Source organism: Erinaceus europaeus, chromosome 15 (genome assembly GCF_950295315.1).
Source record: "Erinaceus europaeus chromosome 15, mEriEur2.1, whole genome shotgun sequence".
Classification (NCBI taxonomy): domain Eukaryota; kingdom Metazoa; phylum Chordata; class Mammalia; order Eulipotyphla; family Erinaceidae; genus Erinaceus; species Erinaceus europaeus.
In genome coordinates this window covers 95,050,602-95,071,083 of record NC_080176.1, presented here as the reverse complement: position 1 = coordinate 95,071,083, position 20,482 = coordinate 95,050,602, and the positions used below count along the sequence as shown (strand labels likewise).

Sequence of the window (20,482 nt, the reverse complement as noted above, 5' to 3'; positions counted from 1 at the left end):
GGCGGGGACCAGGCGGGGACCAGGCGGGACAGGCGGGACCGGTGGCAACCCCGCGCCCGCGCCCGCGCCCGCCCCCCGCCCCCAGGCTCGGGGCGCAGCTCTCCCGCCCCCCGAGTTTCCTCTCTCCGGGGCCTGCGGAAAGTTTGGGGCGCCCCGCCCGCCACCATGAAGTCGGCGGAGGAAGGTACGCGCGCCCGGGAGTGCGGGCCGGCGGGCGGAGGGTTCCGCGCCCTGCAGCCGCCACCGACCGCGTGTGGCCCGCGGGTCCCTGGCGCTCGGGCACATGGGCAGCGGGCAGCAGTGGGACAGCGGGCCGGGTCGTGGGTCAGGCAGGGGGCTGAGCAGGGGCAGCGGAAAGGGAGCCGCAGGGGCGGGCGGCGGGTCGTAGGCGGTGAGCGGGGCCGGCAGCGGGCTGACCCCGTGGGCAAGGGGCGGGCGGGTCCTCGGCGAGGTCGGGCGCTGCGCCCCAGGACCCCTCAGCGCCCGCTCCCTACGTCGCCGTGAGGGGACCGCGGTGGTCACTTGCTGTCTGGCCCGCGTGTAGAGAGCCCCCCGGCTCTGCGTGGTATCTGCTGTACAGACAGCAGCTGTGTTTCTCCGCCCTGAGGGACCACCGCCCCACCACCCCTGGTGGACACCCACTGGCCAGACACCCCTCCCCGCCAGCTGCAGGGAGGGAGGCAGCGTGGGCTCTGGCTGTGGACTGTTGGTCCCCAAGACCCCACTGTCCCCACGTCCCGCTGTGAAGGGGGTGGCACCCCCGCTGCTTTGCCTGGCCTCCGACAGAGCGGGGGTGGGCCTGGGGGTCCCTGTTGGAGGCACCAGGTGCACGGGGGGGGGGGGGGTCTGGGTGGGGTGAGCACCCGGCCAGTGTCTCCTCGAATTCAGGGGGAGGGGGCCGGGGGGGTGCATCCTGTGGGTCTCCTGCCCAGGTGGGGGGGCGCCCTGTGGGGCTCTCTGTCCAGGTGGGGAGGCCTACCGAGGCTGGGGGGCGTTCTGCAGGACTCCTTGTTCAGGTGGGGGTGGGGGCGTCCTGTTGTACCTGTCCTGGCTGGAATGGGCGTTTTGTGGGGGTCTCCTGGCCAGGAGCGGGGAGGGGCGTCCTGTGGGGCTCCTGTCCAGGCTGGGAGAGGCATTCTGTGGGGTCCCCTGTCCAGAAGGGGGTGTCCTGTAGGGCCCCCCTGTCCTGGTGGGGGCATTCTGCGGGGTCCCCTGTTTAGAAGGGGGTGCATCCTGTGGGGCCCCTGTCCAGGCTGGGCGGGCGTTCTGTGGGCTCCCCTGTCTGGGAGGGGGCGTCCTGTGGGGCCTCTGGCTAGGTGGGGGCGTCCTTTAGGGTCCCCACCACCCCGGGGGTGTCCTGTTCACTCTCCTCTAGAAACTCCAGAGGTCCTGCCCCTGTCCTGGGGGAGCAGGGCCATGGCGCCCCCGCCAGGTGTCTGCAGACAAAGCCAGCCTGTTCCCGCCAGTGCCGCCGTCCAGGGAGCAGGCCCGGCGCCGTCCCCCCCAGACTGGGCCGCGCCCGCCAAGCCAAACACCCCAGCCGCCTGCCCAGAGGAGCCTGGAGCCCGGGTGTGGTCTGGGACCGTCCTCAGCTCCTGGGGATGCGGTGAGCGGGCATGGGGGGGCGCAGGGCGCGCTCCAAACAGGGCTTCAGGGCGCAGGTCTGGGCCTGGCCTCGCCACCCTACACGCACACACACACAGTGTGGAGGCGCCCAGCAGCACTCAGAGGCCCCCCAGCACCCCCCCAGCTGGCAGAAAACGAAGGGGCTGCTCTGTGCTGGGAAGGAGTGAAGCATACAGGGGTGACAGGAAGCCGGGGTTCCAGCTGAGCGGCCCAAGGCTGGGGGGGCTGCTGCTAGCACCTTGGGGTGCTGTCTTCACACCCCCACCTTACATCGCCCCAGGAAGCTGCTCCTGTCCTTTCCTGGCTGTTGGGCTCAGCTGGGGCCAGGGCTGGTGCTGCGGACTAGGAGACCTGGGGGGGCTGGGGCTGGGGTGCTGGGACTGTGGACTAGGGGACCTGGGGGGCTGGGGGTGCTGGGACTGTGGACTAGGGGACCTGGAGGGCTGGGGCTGGGGTGCTGGGACTGTGGACTAGGGGACCTGGAGGGCTGGGGGTGCTGGTACTGTGGACTAGGGGACCTGGAGGGCTGGGGGTGCTGGGACTCTGGACTAGGGGACCTGGAGGGCTGGGGCTGGGGTGCTGGGACTGTGGACTAGGAGACCTGGGGGGCTGGGGTGCTGGGACTGTGGACTAGGAGACCTGGGGGGCTGAGGTGCTGGGACTGTGGACTAGGGGACCTGGAGGGCTGGGGCTGGGGTGCTGGGACTGTGGACTAGGAGACCTGGGGGGCTGGGGTGCTGGGACTGTGGACTAGGGGACCTGGGGGGCTGGGGGTGCTGGGACTGTGGACTAGGGGACCTGGAGGGCTGGGGCTGGGGTGCTGGGACTGTGGACTAGGGGACCTGGAGGGCTGGGGGTGCTGGGACTGTGGACTAGGAGACCTGGGGGGCTGGGGTGCTGGGACTTGGACTAGGGGACCTGGAGGGCTGGGGCTGGGGTGCTGGGACTGTGGACTAGGGGACTTGGGGGGCTGGGGCTGGGATGCTGGGACTGTGGACTAGGGGACCTGTAGGGCTAGGGGTGCTGGGATTGTGGACTAGGGGACCTGGAGGGCTGGGGCTGGGTTGCTGGGACTGTGGACTAGGGGACCTGGAGGGCTGGGGCTGGGGGTGCTGGGACTGTGGACTAGGGGACCTGGAGGGCTGGGGCTGGGGGTGCTGCGACTGTGGACTAGGGAACCTGGAGGGCTGGGGTGCTGTTACTGTGGACTAGGGGATCTGGGGGGCTGGGGCTGGGGTTGCTGGGACTGTGGACTAGGGGACTTGGGGGGCTGGGGGTGCTGGGACTGTGGACTAAGGGACCTGGGGGGCTGGGGGTGCTTAGACTAGGGGCCTGGGGCTGCAGACTAGGGCCTTGGGAGCTGGAGTCTGGGGGTGCTGGTGCTAGTGCTATGGACTAGACTACCTGGGGGCCTGGAGGGTTTTGTGGGGCTGGGGCTGCAGACTAGGGGCTGTGGGGCTGGAGTCTGGGGGTGCTGGTACTGTGGACTAGGGACCTGGGCACTTGGGGCTGCAGACTAGGGGCTGTGGGGGGAGGTTGGGTGTGTCTGGTGCTACGGACTAGGAGATGGGAGAGGCTGGGGGGCTGGAGACTGGGGGACTGGAGGTTGGGGTGCTGGAGGTTGGGGTGCTGGAGACGGGGTACTGGATGCTGGGGTGGCCTTGGCTGCAGACTATAGGACAGGGGCTAGAGCTGGGACTGCTGACTAGGGGTCCTGGGTGGGTTGGAGACTGAGGTTGTGGGGGCTGCAGACTAGGGGACGAGGTGTGGCTGTGGGGCCCGGATCTGCCGACTAGGGGACCCAGCTTGGGGCGGGCTGGTGCCTCCTGCACTCCCACCTCCTGGGGACGCCATGGGTACCAGCGCTCAGCTCCCAGGAGCGGTGTGTTCATGGCTGTGCATCCAAAACAGTGTACCCCCTCTCGAAAGGCCGGGCACCCAGTGGGCTACGCTGGTGAGGAGTCCTCAAGCCACCCCCACTGCCACTGTCCAGTCTCTGGAGCTGACTCCACCCCATGTCCTCCTGTCCTGTGTCCCCTATCCCCATGCCTTCCTGCCCCCAGCCTGCATCCCTTGTGCCCTGTCTCCATACTCATGTCCCCTGTCCTGTGTCCCCTATCCCCATGCCTTCCTGCCCCCAGCCTGCATCCCTTGTGCCCTGTACCCCGTCCCCATTTCTCTGTCCCGTTCTCCTGTTCCCTGTCCCCTACCCCGCTCCATGGTTCCCGTGTCCGTCTGTCTCCACATTCCTCTGTCCCCTGTCCCAGAGTCACTGTGTCCCCGCCCGGAGCAGCAATGAGAGTTTATTTAAAACTCGGAAGCATGGTGGCTTGTTTGTGTCGACCCGGAAACGGGAGGGGGGGTAAGAGGGGGCGGTCACGTTACCGGGCGGCAGGGCGGCCCCACAGGTGCCCGGGACCCGCCTCGGACCCGGGCCGCCATGACGCGGTTGGAGGAGGACCCAGAGTTCGACTTCGAGTTCCTCTTTGAGTTTAACCAGAGCGGCCCGGGCGCCACCACAGGTGGGTCCCCAGGAGAGAGGGTGCAGGGCGCAGGGTGCTGGGGGTGGGTTAGGGGAAGCAGGGTGCCGGGGGAGCGGGGTGCAGAGACGCTGGGGTGCGGGGCACGGGGGTGCAGGGGGTCTGGGGCGTGAAGGGTACCGGACGCAGGGTCTGGAGTCAGGAGAGAAGGGCCGCAGGAGAGGCACGAGGATGCAGGGGCACAAGGGGCAGGGCTGCAGGACTGGGGATGTGGGGCACAGGGGGTGCAGGCCAACCGCCCGCTGTCCCCGCTGCCCACAGGCCCCTCCCCCTGCTGTGCAGCACCCGCTGTCCGGGTCGGGTTTCAGGCGGTGGGGGGGGGGCGGGGGCGGGGTGCCCCCAGCAGGGAGCCTGCATGCACCCCGCCCCCCAGGCCAGGACAGATGGCCAGCTCAGCCAGAGGGCGGGGTGCCCCCAGGGCACTTAAAGTGGCCGCCCGCTGGGCTTCTCTTCTCCCCAGTGGTCAGCCATGAACACTGCCCCCCAGAGCCCGTCATAGTTTCCACCCCGTGCTTCCCGGCCAGGCCCAGAACCCCGCACCCCAGCAGGCAAGCAGCCTGTCCAAGGGGCCTCCGCTGGCCCCCACCCCAGATGCTGAGGCCCGGCTCCTCAGGCCCTCAGGGCTCCTTCTCAGCGCCCCCAGCCGGGGGGTGGAGGGGCGCTCGTAGGGCAGGGCCCCCCAAGCCACACACAGCCTGGGCCCCCTGCCCAGGAGAGGTCAGCCAGGTGCCGGCTGAGCACCGTGTCCCCTGCCCGCCAACCCCCTGCTCACACCCCGCTAGCTTCACCCAGCAGGGTGAAGACCAACCAGCACCACACGGTGAGTGGAGAGGGACGAGAGGGACGTGTAGCACTTCAGGGCTGGGCACAGGCGCTCCTCCAGACCCGTGCCCGGCATAGTCAGAGCGGGGTGGCGTCCACTCCCTGTGCTGAGAGGACTCCGTGCTGTGGCAGGAGGAGGTCACTGGAGGAGCCTGCTGACCGGGCCTCTCTCAGTGGCTGAGGGGGCCAGGCCTGTGGGTCACCCGTGAGACCAGGCATGTGGGTGGCTTGTCCCGCAGAGGCCCCAAGGGAAGTGTGGACAGCCAGGTGCGAGGTCTGAGGGGCTAGAGGCCTGGTCCCACCCTTATCCCATACCCTCCCTGCACCACTGTCCCTACCCTGCAACCATCCCCTCCCCGCCGCCCCCACCAGCAGGCCTGGGGCTCCCCCGAAGGTGAGGCCTAACAGCCTCACCGTGTCCCAGAAGACAGAGTGTTGTTATGTCATATGGCTCTCGGTGCCGCTCAGCCGGGTGCTGGGTGCTGGGTGCCCCTGGAGCCCTGCTCTCGGTGCGCCCGTCCCTCCTCCCCTGTGCCCCCCACTCCACAGCTCTGATCTGGGGGCCCCTCCCCATCAGAGAGCTCAGGGCTCTCCTCAGGAGCCCACCGCAGAGCAGACAGCCCTGATCCTCTGTCTCCTGGAGCCATCCAGTCCACTCAGGGCTGGGGGAGGGGTGGGGGGTGCAGGCAGCCTGCAGGGGGAACCTCCGTGCTCCCCACACACACCCCCAGGGCAGCTTTCCGGGCAGGGGCAGGCCTGTAGGCAGACTGTAAGCCAAGGACTCTGGGGTCCTCCCAGGTGCCCTGCGTCCGTCCCAGTCCCAGGCAGTGTGTGGGGCGGCTGCGGCCCGCTCAGCCTCAGGGTGTGGGGCTCCTGTGAGACCGGAGGCTGGTGGTTTCTGGGAAAGTGACCTGTCCCAAGCGTCACGTGACAGTTCCTGAGGTGGGCCAGGCGTTGACGTTCTGTTGCCAGTTCCCCTTTATTTGGGTGTTAAAGGCTCCTGCTTCCCCCAGCCCGGTGCTGCCCTGTGGCCATGGCCGGCCGGGGCCTCGGTGTTGCCCCGAGAGCTGGGGGCACCCTGGGGTGGGGCAGCTGGTGCCTCGCGGGAGGATGGGTGCGGGAGCCCATGGCCATCCCGAGAGCCTCGACGGGCCCTCAGCACTTTGGGTGTCCGGTTCCCTTCTAAACCCAGCACCCACCCCGGGCTTCCCAGCCTCTCTCAGGGTGATCAGCAGTGACACCCACACCAACTGCACCCACCCTGCCATCACACTCCCTTCGCAAACATCTGTCCATCCGTCCATCTGTCCAGCCATCCGTTAATCTTGCTGTTCCTTCACCCGACCGACCCCCTGTCCTCCAGGCCCGCAGTGCCGTCCCACAGCTGTGAGCTCCGAGCTCAGGGTGCTGCGCTGTGGGTGTCCCTGCTGAGAACTGCTCTGCAGGGTGGCCGTGGTACAGGGTGCTGGAGCTGAGGTGCTGCGGGGACCCCTACCCCGGGGAAACAGCTTCCCACAGGGGCCTGGGCCAAGGAGCCACCCGGAGGGTGGGGCCGGGGCCGAGTGTCACAGCGACTCCAGGGCCGTGGGCCTTCTGGCGTGTCCACTGCCTGAGTTTCTGACCCAAGCCCGCCTGTGCACTCCCCTCCCCTCTGTGGGACCCCATCTCTCTCTCAGTATGTCACACAGCCCTCACGCACGCCTGCCTGCTGCCCTCGGCTCTCACCCCTCCTCCTCCCCCTCAGCCCCTCCCCCCCACCCCCTCAGCCCTGCACCCCTCACCCTTGCAGCCCTCCTCTCCTCACCCCCTCAGCTCTCCGACCCTCGCCCCTCTGCCCTCAGCCTCTCTCCACCTGCTCTCGCCCCTCCCTGCTTCCCCACTTCCCCCTAACTCACCCCTGCTTTCTCCCGCAGAGCACTACACCTACCCGTCCTCCAGTCTGGGCCCGGCGCTGCCTCTGCCCACAGCACCCCCCACGGTCTCAGGGTGCCATGAGCTGCAAACAGTCGGCCTGGGGGGCCCGCCAGGGGGCTACGGGGCTGTGGTGGACGCTGCCCCGGGCTACTTCCTGGCGGGTGGTGGGCGGCCCAACGGGGCCCCCCCGGCTCTGGAGAGTCCCCGCATCGAGATCACGCCCTACCTGGGCCTCCACCCACACAGCCAGTTCTTCCCGGACACCGAGCTGGACGCACTGCCCGGAGCCCGGCGCCCCTCCAACACGGCCACCCTGGGCCTGCCCCCCCTGGACGCCTACCGCGACCCCAGTGGCCTGAGCCCAGCCAGCAGCCTGTCCTCACGCAGCGGCCACTCCGAGGCCTCGTCTTTCGAGTCCGGCTGCTCCTACAGCTATGTGTCCCCGCAGACGTCCCCCTGGCAGTCCCCCTGCGTGTCCCCCAGGGCCGCCGAGCCAGATGACGCCTTTCCTCGTGGCCTGGGCAGCCTGCTGGGATCCCCAAGGCCCTCGCCCGCAGCCTCCCCAAGGCCCGGCCTGGGCGAAGACGGCTGGCTAGCCGAGCGCCCCTCACGGCCCTGCTCTCCCTCTGGCCACAAGCGCCGCCTGGCTCCGACCGGCTCCCCGCAGCCCTCTCCCGGCGCGTCCCCTGCAGGCTCCCCGAGGCTCAGCGTGACAGAGGATTCCTGGCTGGGCGCCGGCCACTTCCCCAGCTCAGCCATCGTGGCCGCCATCAATGCATTGAGCACGGACGGCCTGGACCTGGGTGACGGCCTGCCCCCCAAGGCCCGTCGCACTGCCGAGCCGCCCACCCCAAGCCTGGCGCTCAAGCTGGAGCCCGCCTGTGAGGACCTGGGTGCGCCGGGCCCTCCAGCCACTGGCTTCTCTGGGGATGGCCCCCCACGCAAGCCCACCTTCTGTGACCAATTCCTGGCCGTGCCCCAGCCGCCCTACACCTGGGCTCGGCCCCGCTCCCCCGTGGCCTTCAGGTGAGTGGCTCTCAGGGGCGAGAGGCCAGGCGCAGGGCCAGGCCGGGGGTCAGGGTCAAGGTTGGGAGACTGGGTCCGGGTCTAGAGTCAAGGCCAAGGATTAGGGTCGTGGCTGGGATCAGGGTCAGGGGTCTGATCTGGGTGAGCTCTAGGGTCAAGATCAGGGGCCAGGTCAAGGGCTGGGGATTAGGGTCTAGGCTTAGTGTCAAGGTCAAGGTCAGGGTCTGGAGTTAGGGGTTAGGGTCTAAGTTCAGGGCCTGGGGTCAAGAGTCAAGATCTCAGTGAGCCCCAGGGTCAAGGTCAGGGCCTGGTCAAAGGTGGGAGTCCAGGTCTGGTTCCCTTGGGTACAGCTAGGCCTCTGGGGGTTAGCTACAAGGACACCACCCACACCCTGCCTGCTGTCCCCGCACCCCTGTCCCTGTGCCCCCGTCACTATGTGCCATCCCTGTGCCCCCATTCACTATCCCAACCCTGTCCCTGTGCCCCTGTCCCCCGTCTGTGTCCCCTGTTCACTGTCCCTGTGCCCCTGTCCCAGTGCCCCGTCTGTGTCCCCTGTTCACTGTCCCTGTGCCCCTGTCACTGTGCCCCTGTCTGTGTCCCCATCTGTGTCCCCTGTTCACTGTCCCAGCACCCCGTCCCTGTGCCCCTATCTGTGTCCCCTGTTCACTGTTCCTGTGCGCCTGTCCCTGTGCCCCTGTCTGTGTCCCCGTCTGTGTCCCCTGTTCACTGTCCCAGCGCCCCTGTCCCTGTGCCCCGTCTGTGTCCCCTGTTCACTGTCCCTGTGCCCCTGTCCTTGTGCCCCTGTCCCTGTGCCCCGTCTGTGTCCCCTGTTCACTGTCCCTGTGCCCCTGTCTGTGTCCCCTGTTCGCTGTCCCAGCGCCCCTGTCTGTGTCCCCTGTTCGCTGTCCCAGCGCCCCTGTCCCTGTGCCCCTGTCTGTGTCCCCTGTTCACTGTCCCTGTGCCCCTGTCTATGTCCCCTGTTCGCTGTCCCAGCGCCCCTGTCCCTGTGCCCCGTCTGTGTCCCCTGTTCGTTGTCCCTGTGCCCCTGTCCCTGTGCCCCTGTTCGCTGTCCCTGTGCCCCGTCTGTGTCCCCTGTTCACTGTCCCTGTGCCCCTATCCCTGTGCCCCTATCCCTGTGCCCCTGTCCCTGTGCTCCACCTCAGCTGCCTCCCCCTTAATCCCAGCTAACTGCTGTGCCAGGCACAGAGTCTCCAGGGCCCCCCCGCAGCAGCAGAACAGCGGCCCTCGGGGACAGGGACTCGGGGACGCGGCTCCTGCTCCTGCAGCTCCAGGCACTCAGCCGCCCCAGCAGAGGATCTGTGCACCAGCTGCTGCTGTGTAAGGCAGGCTGGGACCATCCCCTGCCCGAGACTCTGTCTGCGTGTCCACATCCACACTGCTCCTGTGGGCTGGGACTGTCACCAAACTGCCTCCCAGCAGGGCCACCCCCTCATGCTGGGCTGCTGGGACAGAAGCTGGGGCCGCTCCACCGCCCTGTGTCACCCCCAGGCACAGTGCGGGTGTCACCTCCGGCCTGCCGGGTCAGAGTGGGGCCCCTCCTCTGTCCCCCAGGCCACAGCTGGGTCTGCCGCAGCCCGGCTTCCTGCCTTGCCTTCCGCAAGGTGCTTCCCCTGAGCGCAGGGTCCTGGCGGCTTCCGCCCCAGCAGAAGTGATGCTTGTCCCTTGCTCCTGTCCTCACCACCCCATTGGGGCCCAGTGCCTGGTGGAGCTCACCAGGTCACGGTCACCGGCGGGGTCTGTCCACTCTCCCTGATCCCCCAGTGGTGCTGTGAGTCTAGAAATGGACAGAGAGGAAGGCGAGGGCCGGGAGGGCTCCTGGACCCTCTTGTAAGTGAGAAAGGGGCTTTTGGCTCGAGCGTGCATGCCAGTCTGCCTTAAGGAAATTATAGCTGCGTCCCTGGCCCCTTGCCACCGCCCCCAGGCCCTGTGGCACCCCTGGCCTTGGGTGCCGTTCAAAGGTGTGCTCACACTCACTGTGGAGAGAGAGCGGAACCAGGCCCAGGGTCCAGAAGTGGAGCAATGTGCTGCCCCACCTGCCCACTCAGAGCTGGGCACCTGGGAGGTGGAGAGGCTGATCAGAGCCTTGGGGGCTCTGGGGGGGGGGGCGAGGCTTTCTCAGCTGGGCCAGCTCCCTGCCTTGGCTTTCTGTTTTACTTTTAAGGTTTATTTTCACATGAGAGGAAGCAGGGGGAGCACAGAGCCCGGCTCAGGTGTCCAGTGCTGCTAGGGCCAGGGAATGGGCCGGGGGACCGGGCGGGGTGGGGATGGGGCCTGGCCTCGGGGCCCGAGGGTGTGCATGTCCTGGGTCTAGTAGCTGGGCTGTGCCCCGGCTCTGGGGCAGCGGGTCCTCAGTGGGGCACCGTGACAGGCTCCCTGCTGCCACCAGACCAGAATGGGGAGCCCGCTCCAGGTGCTGGTGCTAAAGTGGGTGTTTCCTGGTAGGGGCCTTGCTCAGTCCAGGCTGCCCCCTGGGAGCCCAGCGGCCAGCATGGGGGCGCCTGTGGGGACAGTGTACACTTCCTCACACAGCACCCAAGGGCCACGGGGTTGCTGCGCAGGCCCACTAGCAGGAGGCCCTGTGGGCTCCGCCCTCGCTGTGTCTGTCCCTCTTCACCGAGGGCCATGAGCCTCCCCGGCGGTCAGTTTGGCCCTGTAGCCCCTCCTTGGGCCCCAGCAGTCCCCCTTGCCCAGAGTACCCTGCCGTGGATGCCTTCTTCTCTGAGGAGGGGCGGTCTGGGGGCTTTTGCTGCCCGGCCCTCCTGGACCCAGCTGTCGTGGCTTTGCAGAGGACATGTGTGCACACCACGTGTGTACCAGGCTCACCCGTGAGCACAGCTCACACCCACGAGCACAGCACATGCTTGCATGCACGTGGCAACACGTACGTGGCAACATGCACGTGCCATGTTGAACCCACAGAGCACACGCCTCATGCGTGTGCACACTTGCTCCTGGCACGAGCTGAGCTGGGGGTCCCCATGCAGGTGGATGGAGGGGCCTGGGAACCCATGAATCTAAGGCTGTGGACTCGGAGCTCCTGTGGCATGTCCCCGGACCCCATGGCTGTCACCCAGCACTGAGGGGTCCAGGCTGCCTCAGCTCCAGGGTCTCAGGGCCTTCAGAAGGTTCTGGAACCTTCCTCCCCAGGGAGGCCCTGCAGGCTGTTGGGGGGGGTGTGATGGCCCACAGGCTCCAGGGACTCCCCTGGAAGCTGGCCAACCTAGACCCCTGCGTGGGGATGGGCCACCCCCAGCTCACTCCCCCACCCCCTCAGCCCTACCCTGCCCGCCCTGGACTGGCAGCTACCCGCCCGCTCAGGCCCCTATGAGCTGAGGATGGAGGTGCAGCCCAAGTCCCACCACCGCGCCCACTACGAGACGGAGGGCAGCCGGGGCGCCGTGAAGGCTGCAGGCGGCGGACACCCCAGCGTGCAGGTAGGCACCACCCACCCTCACCCTGCGTGGTGGCCAGGGCACCAGAAGACAAAGCTACTCCAAGGGGTGGGGGGTGGGTGACAAAGAGTGGCTCCCAGGGTTTGGGGTCCTGGAGGCTGGGGAGGGGCATGGGGTCTGGGGATGGGTGTGGGGTCTGGGGGCCTGAAGGGCCTAGGGGTCTGGGATGAGCATGGGGTGTGAGGAGCCTAGGGGTCTGGGGATGGGCATGAGGTCTGGGGGTCTGGAGATGGGCATGGGGTTTGGGGATTGGCCTAGGGGTCTGGGGATGGGCATGGGGTTTGGGGATTGGGCTAGGGGTCTGGGGATGGGCATGAGGTCTGGGGGTCTGGAGATGGGCATGGGGTTTGGGGATTGGGCCTAGGGGTCTGGGGATGGGCATGGGGTTTGGGGATTGGGCTAGGGGTCTGGGGATGGGCATGAGGTCTGGGGGTCTGGAGATGGGCCTAGGGGTCTTGGATGGGCATAGGGCATGGGCATCTGGGGATGCTCCTAGGGTTCTGGGGATGGGTATGGAGTCTGGGGATGGACCTAGGGGTCGGTGATGTGTATGGGGTCTGGGGGTCTAGGGATGGGCGTGAGGTTTAGGGGGTTTGGGAATAGTCCAGGGCCTGGGGATCTGAAGGCCAGCAAGGGGCCACTCTGGGCCTGTACCCCCTTCCCCCCATCCCCAGACTCCTCATATGGCCTCCTGTCCATGTGAGGGTTGGAGGGACAGACAGACTCATGCCCTTGCACCCTCAATGGCTGGATAGACAGACCTTCATTCTCTGTCTCGGGGGCAGAGTCATGTGGGCAGGGGCAGATGGGTAGACCAGCTCGGAGCCTTCAGACCCTGGGCGGGGCTCTGGGAGGAGTGAGTGGGCCGTGCGGGGAGGTGGCACTGTCAGAGGGTGGGGCCCAGGCTGGGGAAGGAGAGGGGCTGCCTGCGGGGCCCATGTGGGGTCTCCCTGGAGGGCAGGCCCAACGGCCTGCAGTCTCGTCCCCACAGAGTGTGGGCTGAGCACTTGGCTGTCTCGGGGGAGCGAGAGTCCCCAGCCGGGACAGCCCCCCAGGGGAGGCACCCCAAAGCTGCCAGGTGCGGACAGAGGGCTGTGCCCCTGCCTGGAGTAGCCCTGGCTGGGGTCCGAGGCCACTGTGTGGACAAGAGTCCTGTTGGCAATGGATGCCTGTGGGGGCGGGGCAGGGGCAGGGGCTGTCCCTCTGGCCAGAGGCCACCAAGCAGAGCTGTATGGGTTGTGCTGCTGCCAGGGCACCCATCCCCCAGCACCCAGACAGGTGGGGTAGGCTGCTCTGCTTGGGCCTTGGAGCCCCCACCTCTCGACACCCCCAGCCTGGGTGTGGGTGACCCTGGCAGAGGGCAGGGCAGGGCGAGGCCCTGTGATGGTTCTGTCCCTGGGGAATGGTCCGGCCCCTCTGCCCCTGTCCTCTGCTGGCTGGGAGCCTGGGGAGGGGGGGTCCTTTGCCCTGCGGGAGCCCTTCCCCCAATCTGTAGCTGAGTCTGGCTGTGGGCAGAGTGACCCCTGACCCGGGTCAGGGCCAGCTCCACTTACCCAGGGCCAGAGCCACCAGCGGGTGATAGCATCTGGTCCCCTGAATAATGCAGGTCCGAAAGGGAGCTGACTGTGGCCTCCTGGGCCTGCCACTGACCAGCTGGGTGGGACCCGAGGGATGGGGCAGGGCAGCCGGGGGACCTCTGCTCCCTGTTGGCTCCCCTGCGGCCACTGGGCTGGGCACCGGTCACTCACAGTCCAGCCTATGGGGACAGCTGCCCCATGGTGGACACGGGCAGTTGGAACCTGGGCCCCGCCCCCTCCCTCCCTCCCGCCCTGATGTGGGTCCCGCTCTGCTCCCCACACCCACCGTGTGCTCAGGGCCGGAGTCCCCCCGTGGCACAGACTGCAGAGCCTCAGAAGCCCGGGCTCAAGCCTAATGAGCGTCTTAATGACACCCCGTCCTCGGCACTCCTCAGCGCTTTTCTGGAATGTTCCTTGGGGCAGAGCAGTGTCTTGGGACTCTTTCAGGATCTGGGTCCCGCTTGCACCCAGCCTTCCAGCTCAGTGTGGGGGTGGGGGGGACAGCAGACGGGGTGCCAAGCGAAAGGAATGAGAAAACACGGACCCTTGTCTGCCGCCCTCTGCCTGAAGGGGGGCTCGGCCATGGCCCCCACTCCTGCCGGGTGGGCATCTTCCCAGGCCACAGAGAGTTCTGGGTGGGGGTCACAGGAAGGGACACTGGGACTCCCAGGTGGGGAGGGAGCCACCGAGGTCTCTGGCTCGGGTCACCACAGCAGAAGCCACCCCGGGGTCCCTGCCTCCAGCAGCACCCATTTGCCTGTCTGTCTGTCTGTCCCACTGCAAAAGCAGCTGTCACTGGCCCCATGGGCTGGGGGCTCACCCAGTGGCCCATCTGAGCACCTCCCTGAGGATCCTGGCTCCTGTGGGGCTGGGCTGGGTGGCCTGTCCCTGCAGGTGAGGTCAGAGCCCGGGCCCCATCCTGTGGACACCAGGCTGGGCATGGCCCTGCCAGCTGGCCAGTCCCCAGACCCTGTCACAGAGGCGGGGGGGGGGCGTCCCTTGTCTGAGCCACCCCTGGCCTGCCCTGAGGGCCTCCGGTGGGTGTCTGAGCTGGGCGAGCTGGCCACCACCCCGTCAGCCCTGAGGGTACATGGGAGCCCACACACCCAGGGTACGCATACACTTGGAGAAGTTCCCACAGGGCCAGGCTCCTCTGAGGCCTCTGCTGTCCTGTGAGTCTTGCTCCCCGGAAGCTGGTGGAGGGGTCTCTCTAGATTCCAGACGTATCCTCCAGGGACTAGCTTCTCCCATTTGGCCAGTGCCAGCCTTGTACCTCCTGCTGGCTCGGGGGGCTTGCAGGGAGCTTGCTTACTCTGTACACCCACAGACCTGGGGGTCAGCCTGCCCAGTGTGCATCACATCCCACAGAGCTGGGCACCTCTCTCTTAGACTGCACCCCAAACTGAGGCGCAGTCTGCACTGGGGCAGGGTCACAGCACAAGGCTCCCAGCTGAGCCCCAAAGCCCTCTATCCAATGCCCCCACCCCGGAGCCCCCTCTCCTCCCAGCTGCACAGCTGTGTGTCTGGTGAGCCCCACTGAGCCCCCTCTCCCCCCAGCTGCATGGCTACGTGTCCAGTGAGCCCCTGACTCTGCAGCTGTTCATCGGGACGGCTGACGACCGGCTCCTGCGGCCGCACGCCTTCTACCAGGTGCACCGCATCACAGGCAAGACAGTGGCCACCAGCAGCCAGGAAGCCGTGCTGGCCCACACCAAGGTGCTGGAGATCCCTCTGCTGCCCCAGAACCACATGCGCGCCGTGTAAGTGGGGCCGGGCGGCCTCGGGGTGCTGGGGGCCCGGCTGCGTGGACTGAGCGGGGAGGGTGCTGGGTGCCCGGCTGCGTGGACTGAGCAGGGAGGGTGCTGCTCACTGGGTGCCCTGGCAGCATCGACTGTGCAGGGATCCTGAAGCTGCGGAACTCAGACATCGAACTGCGCAAGGGGGAGACGGACATCGGCAGGAAGAACACGCGTGTGCGGCTGGTCTTCCGTGTGCACGTGCCCCAGCCTGGTGGCCGCACGCTGTCCCTACAAGTGGCCTCCAACCCCATCGAGTGCTGTGAGTCCTCCCCCAGGGTCCTCCTGCGTGTGCCGGACAGCCCCCAGCCCCAACCCCACAGACGGGCAGCTGGTGCCACAGCCAGAGTCGCTGTGGTCAGAGTCCCCATGGTCAGAGTCCCCTGTGGGCAGAGTCCCCGTGGTCAGAGTCCCCCCGTGGTCAGAGTCCCCCATGGTCAGAGTCCCCTGTGGTCAGAGTCCCCATGGTCAGAGTCCCCTGTGGTCAGAGTCCCCATGGTCAGAGTCCCCTGTGGTCAGAGTCCCCATGGTCAGAGTCCCCCCACATGGTCATAGTCCCCCGTGGTCAGAGTCCCCTGTGGTCAGAGTACCCATAGTCAGAGTCCCCTGTGGTCAGAGTCCCCCTGGTCAGAGTCCCCCCTGGTCAGAGTCCCCGTGGTCAGAGTCCCCCGTGGTCAGAGTCCCCGTGGTCAGAGTCCCCCAGGTCAGAGTCCCTGTGGTCAAGAGTCCCCGTAGTCAGAGTCCCCATGGTCAGAGCCCCCCTGGTCAGAGTCCCTGTGGTCAAGAGTCCCCGTAGTCAGAGTCCCCCTGGTCAGAGTCCCCGTGGTCAGAGTCCCCCCTGGTCAGAGTCCATGTGGTCAAGAGTCCCCGTAGTCAGAGTCCCCGTGGTCAGAGTCCCCCTGGTCAGAGTCCCCTGTGGTCAGATCCCCCTGGTCAGAGTCCCCATGGTCAGAGTCCCCCTGGTCAGAGTCCCCCTGGTCAGAGTCCCCCTGGTCAGAGTCCCCATGGTCAGAGTTCCCGTAGTCAAGAGTCCCCATGGTAGGAGTCCCCGTGGTCAGAGTCCCCCCTGGTCAGAGTCCCCCGTTGTCAGAGTCCCCCTGGTCAGAGTCCCCCTGGTCAGAGTCCCCGTGGTCGGAGTCCCCCTGGTCAGAGTCCCCGTGGTCGGAGTCTCCCTGGTCAGAGTTCCCTGTGGTCAGAGTCCCCGTGGTCAGAGTCCCCGTGGTCAGAGTCCCCCTGGTCAGAGTCCCCTGTGGTCAGAGTCCCCCTGGTCAGAGTCCTTGTGGTCAGAGTCCCCGTGATCAGAGTCCCCCGTGGTCAGAGTCCCTGTGGTCAGAGTCCCCCCTGGTCAGACTCCCTGTGGTCAGAGTCCCTGTGGTCAGAGTCCCCCTGGTCAGAGTCCCCGTGGTCAGAGTCCCCCATGGTCAGAGTCCCCCTGGTCAGAGTCCCCCCTGGTCAGAGTCCCCGTTGTCAGAGTCCCCCTGGTCAGAGTCCTCCCTGGTCAGAGTCCCTCCTGGTCAGAGTTCCCTGTGGTCAGAGTCCCCGTGGTCAGAGTCCCCGTGGTCAGAGTCCCCCTGGTCAGAGTCCCCTGTGGTCAGAGTCCCCCTGGTCAGAGTCCTTGTGGTCAGAGTCCCCGTGATCAGAGTCCCCCGTGGTCAGAGTCCCTGTGGTCAGAGTCCCCCCTGGTCAGACTCCCTGTGGTCAGAGTCCCTGTGGTCAGAGTCCCTGTGGTCAGAGTCCCCCTGGTCAGAGTCCCCGTGGTCAGAGTCCCCCATGGTCAGAGTCCCCCTGGTCAGAGTCCCCCCTGGTCAGAGTCCCCCCTGGTCAGAGTCCCCCTGGTCAGAGTCCTCCCTGGTCAGAGTCCCCCGTGGTCAGAGTCCCCGTGGTCAGAGTCCCCGTGGTCAGAGTCCCCCTGGTCAGAGTCCCCGTGGTCAGAGTCCCCATGGTCAGAGTCCCCGTGGTCAGAGTCCCCCTGGTCAGACTCCCCCTGGTCAGAGTCCCCTGTGGTCAGAGTCCCCCTGGTCAGAGTCCCCGTGGTCAGAGTCCCCCTGGTCAGAGTCCCCTGGTCAGAGTCCCCCCTGGTCAGAGTCCCCCTGGTCAGAGTCCCCCCTGGTCAGAGTCCCCCTGGTCAGAGTCCCCTGGTCAGAGTCCCCCTGGTCAGAGTCCCCGTGGTCAGAGTCCCCCGTGGTCAGAGTCCCCCCTGGTCAGAGTCCCCCCTGGTCAGAGTCCCCCGTGGTCAGAGTCCCCCTGGTCAGAGTCCCCGTGGTCAGAGTCCCCCATGGTCAGAGTCCCCCTGGTCAGAGTCCCCCTGGTCAGAGTCCCCCCTGGTCAGAGTCCCCCTGGTCAGAGTCCCCCCTGGTCAGAGTCCTCCCTGGTCAGAGTCACCCCTGGTCAGAGTCCCCCTGGTCAGAGTCCCCCCTGGTCAGAGTCCCCCCTGGTCAGAGTCCCCCTGGTCAGAGTCCCCCTGGTCAGAGTCCCCCTGGTCAGAGTCCCCGTGGTCAGAGTCCCCGTGGTCAGAGTCCTTCGTGGTCAGAGTCCCCCCTGGTCAGAGTCCCCCGTGGTCAGAGTCCCCGTGGTCAGAGTCCCCTGTGGTCAGAGTCCCCCTGGTCAGAGTCCTTGTGGTCAGAGTCCCCGTGATCAGAGTCCCCCGTGGTCAGAGTCCCTGTGGTCAGAGTCCCCCCTGGTCAGACTCCCTGTGGTCAGAGTCCCTGTGGTCAGAGTCCCTTGTGGTCACAGCTCTCTGTGGTCAGCAGGGTACTCCCTGGGGCATTGGGGATGTGTGACCAGTCTCTCCTCAGAGCAAGAGGCACAGACATGCCCGGGCTCTTGCCACCTGTCACCTGCTGTCCCCAGGCCAAGGCGGCAGAGCCAGCAGGGCAGGCGGAAGGGGCATTGCCAGGAGGGTGGCGTGGAGGGCAGGGCCAGGCATCCTCACACGCATTGTTCCCTGCAGCCCAGAGGTCAGCACAGGAGCTGCCCCTCGTGGAGAAGCAGAGTGCGGCCAGCGGCCCTGTGCTGGGCGGGAGGAAGATGGTGCTGTCCGGCCACAACTTCCTGCCTGACTCCAAGGTCATCTTTGTGGAGAAGGCACCAGGTAGCCCGGCAGCTGGCAGGCGGGCGGCTGCAGGGGGGCGAGTGGAAGGCAGGGACCCAGGGCCCAGAGACCAGGACTGGACACAGCAGCGAGTGTGGATGGTCTGATCTGGGTCTGGACATGGGCTTGGGTCCCTCTGTGTGGGTGTCCAGGTGCGAGTGCCTGTCTGCACGTATTGCAGGATGCCTGCTGCGTGGCTGGGTGCCTGTGCCTCCAGGCTGGACATGGGGGCCTCAGGAAGTGCTGGGAGGGCCGAGGTGTGAGGGTCTGGGGTCTGAGGTCTGAGGCCTGGGGGTCTGAGGTGTGGGGGCCGGGGGGTCTGAGGTGTGGAGCCTGGGGTTAGGTCAGGGGTCTGGGGTCTGAGGCATGAGAGCTTGGGTCCTCCACACTCTGGAAGCTTCTGTGCAGGAGCTGCAGGCAACTGGGACTGGCTGCTGGGCAGGGGCGGCAGGCAGGGCCGTAGGCGACAGGCGGGGCTGGAATCCGGCTCTCCGTTGTCCCCGCCTGGAATCTCCCCTTGAGGGAGCAGCCAGTGGTTCCCACGCGAGCAGGGACCCGGAGGCTGGCCCTGACAGCGGGGAGCGTGGCCACACAAGTGCCCAATCAGGAGAGCCGGGAGTCTAGGGGAGCCGGGCGGGGCACAATCAGGCTCACAATGGCGACATGGGACATCAACCCAGCGTGGGACAAGGCAGGCGGCTCTGGCACAGCTGCGGAGGAGGGGCAATCAGAGGGCATTCAGCTCCATGCACACGTGTGTGAGCGTGTGTGTGAGAGAGAGAGATGGGCGGACACCTGCCCCTGCACTGCCTCTGCGGGGCCACTGCCCATGGCGCAGGAGGCCAATCTGTCTGGCAGTGCAGGAGCAGTGTCAGCATGAGCACGTGAGAGCAGGCGTGTGTGAGCACATGTGAGAGCACATATGTGGGCAGGAGTGTGTGAGCACATGTGAGATCAGGTGTGTGTGAGCACATATGTGGGCAGGAGTGTGTGAGCACATGTGAGAGCAGGTGTGTGTGAGCACATGTGAGAACAGGGGTGTGTGAGCACATGTGAGAGCAGGTGTGTATGAGCACATGTGAGAGCAGGTGTGTGAGCACATGTGAGCAGGTGTGTGAGAGCACATGTGAGAGCAGGCATGTGTGAGCACATGTGATAGCAGGTGTGTGTGAGCGCATGTGAGAGCAGGTGTGTGGGAGCACATGTGGGAGCAGGAGTGTGAGCACATGTGAGAGCAGGCATGTGTGAGCACATGTGAGCAGGTGTGTGAGAGCACGTGAGAGTAGGCATGTGTGAGCACATGTGAGAGCAGGTGTATGAGCAGGCATGTGTGAGCACATGTGTGAGCAGGTGTGAGCACATGTGAGAGCAGCAGTGTGTGAGCACATGTGAGAGTAGGTTGTGTGAGCACATATGTGGGTAGGTTGTGTGAGCAGGCATGTGTGAGCAGGTGTATGATCAGGCATGTGTGAGCACATGTGTGAGCAGGTGTATGAGCAGGCATGTGTGCGCACATGTGTGAGCAGGTGTGTGAGCAGGCGTGTGTGAGCACATGTGTGAGCAGGTGTGTCTGAGCTGGTGTGTGTGAGCAGGTGTGTGAGCACATGTGTGAGCAGGTATGTGTGAGCACATGTGTGAGCAGGTGTGTGTGAGTATATGTGTGAGCAGGTGTGTGAGCACATGTGTGCAGGCCTGTGTGAGCACATGTGTGAGCATGTGTGTGAGCACATGTGTGAGCAGGTGTGTGAGCAGGTGTGTATGAGCACATGTATGAGCAGGTTGTGTGAGCAGGTGTGTGTGAGCACATGTGTGAGTAGGTTATGTGAGCATATGTATGAGCAGGTTGTGTGAGTAGGCCTGTGTGAGCACGTGTGAGCAGGTTCTGTGAACAGGTGTGTGAGCACATGTGTGAACAGGTGTGTGTGACTCTCAGACACCTGCCAGCTGCCTGGTGCACAAGTCCACTTTAGTCCCTGCTACCATAGTCTGCAGGAAGCCGTCCACCCACTGGACCTTCGACGGGCCCACCCGGCCGTCCTCACGTCCCAGCCCTTAGCCCAGCGTCCCTCTTGGCTTGTCCCCATGGCCCCTCTCTCCTTGGCACTGCGGTGTAGGGAGGTCCCCATGCCCCCCAGCCCCCTGCCCTCGGGTCCCCGTGCACCGGAACTCCTCAGGCCTCAGGCTGGACCCCATCCAGTCAGGGCTGCTGGGCCACTGCCCTCCGTGCAGGCGGCTCCTGCGGTTCAGTGCCCCCACCTCACCACGTGCAGGGGGGCCTGGGCGCGGGGTGTGGGGTGCAGTCCAGGCCCCTCCCTTCCTCCCCCCACCCCCCCAGCCGGGGAAGCCTGTGACTCAGCAGCAGGGAATCCCAGGCTGAGGCCTGTTTCCTACATGGCTGCCAGTAGAGATAAGACACAAAGGCCCATTCAGCCCCCACAGCAGGACAGGCTACAGCAGCTCTGGTCTGCTGGGGGGGGGCTGCTCCTGGCCTGCTGCTGGGGAGGGCTGCCCCTGGCCTGCTGCTGGGGGGGGGCTGCTCCTGGCCTGCTGCTGGGGGGGGCTGCCCCTGGTCTGCTGCTGGGGGGGGCTGCCCCTGGTCTGGCTCCCAGGGGTGGGG

At 66.5% G+C, this 20,482-nt stretch overlaps 1 protein-coding gene across 2 annotated transcripts in view; it reads left to right on the top strand.

Moving 5' to 3' along the window:
* Window positions 1-20,482, top strand: part of NFATC1 (nuclear factor of activated T cells 1) — a 35,804-nt gene continuing 15,322 nt past the window's right edge. The window contains exons 1-8 of one of the 2 annotated variants that reach the window (XM_060174067.1): window positions 1-184; window positions 1,376-1,606; window positions 4,035-4,148; window positions 6,902-7,928; window positions 11,224-11,383; window positions 14,536-14,738; window positions 14,864-15,036; window positions 17,725-17,865. In XM_060174067.1, coding sequence (XP_060030050.1) covers window positions 166-184; window positions 1,376-1,606; window positions 4,035-4,148; window positions 6,902-7,928; window positions 11,224-11,383; window positions 14,536-14,738; window positions 14,864-15,036; window positions 17,725-17,865 — 2,068 coding nt within the window. In that variant the 5' untranslated portion in view covers window positions 1-165. The remainder of the gene's footprint in view (window positions 185-1,375; window positions 1,607-4,034; window positions 4,149-6,901; window positions 7,929-11,223; window positions 11,384-14,535; window positions 14,739-14,863; window positions 15,037-17,724; window positions 17,866-20,482) is intronic. The other variant, XM_060174066.1, reaches the window with a different exon arrangement.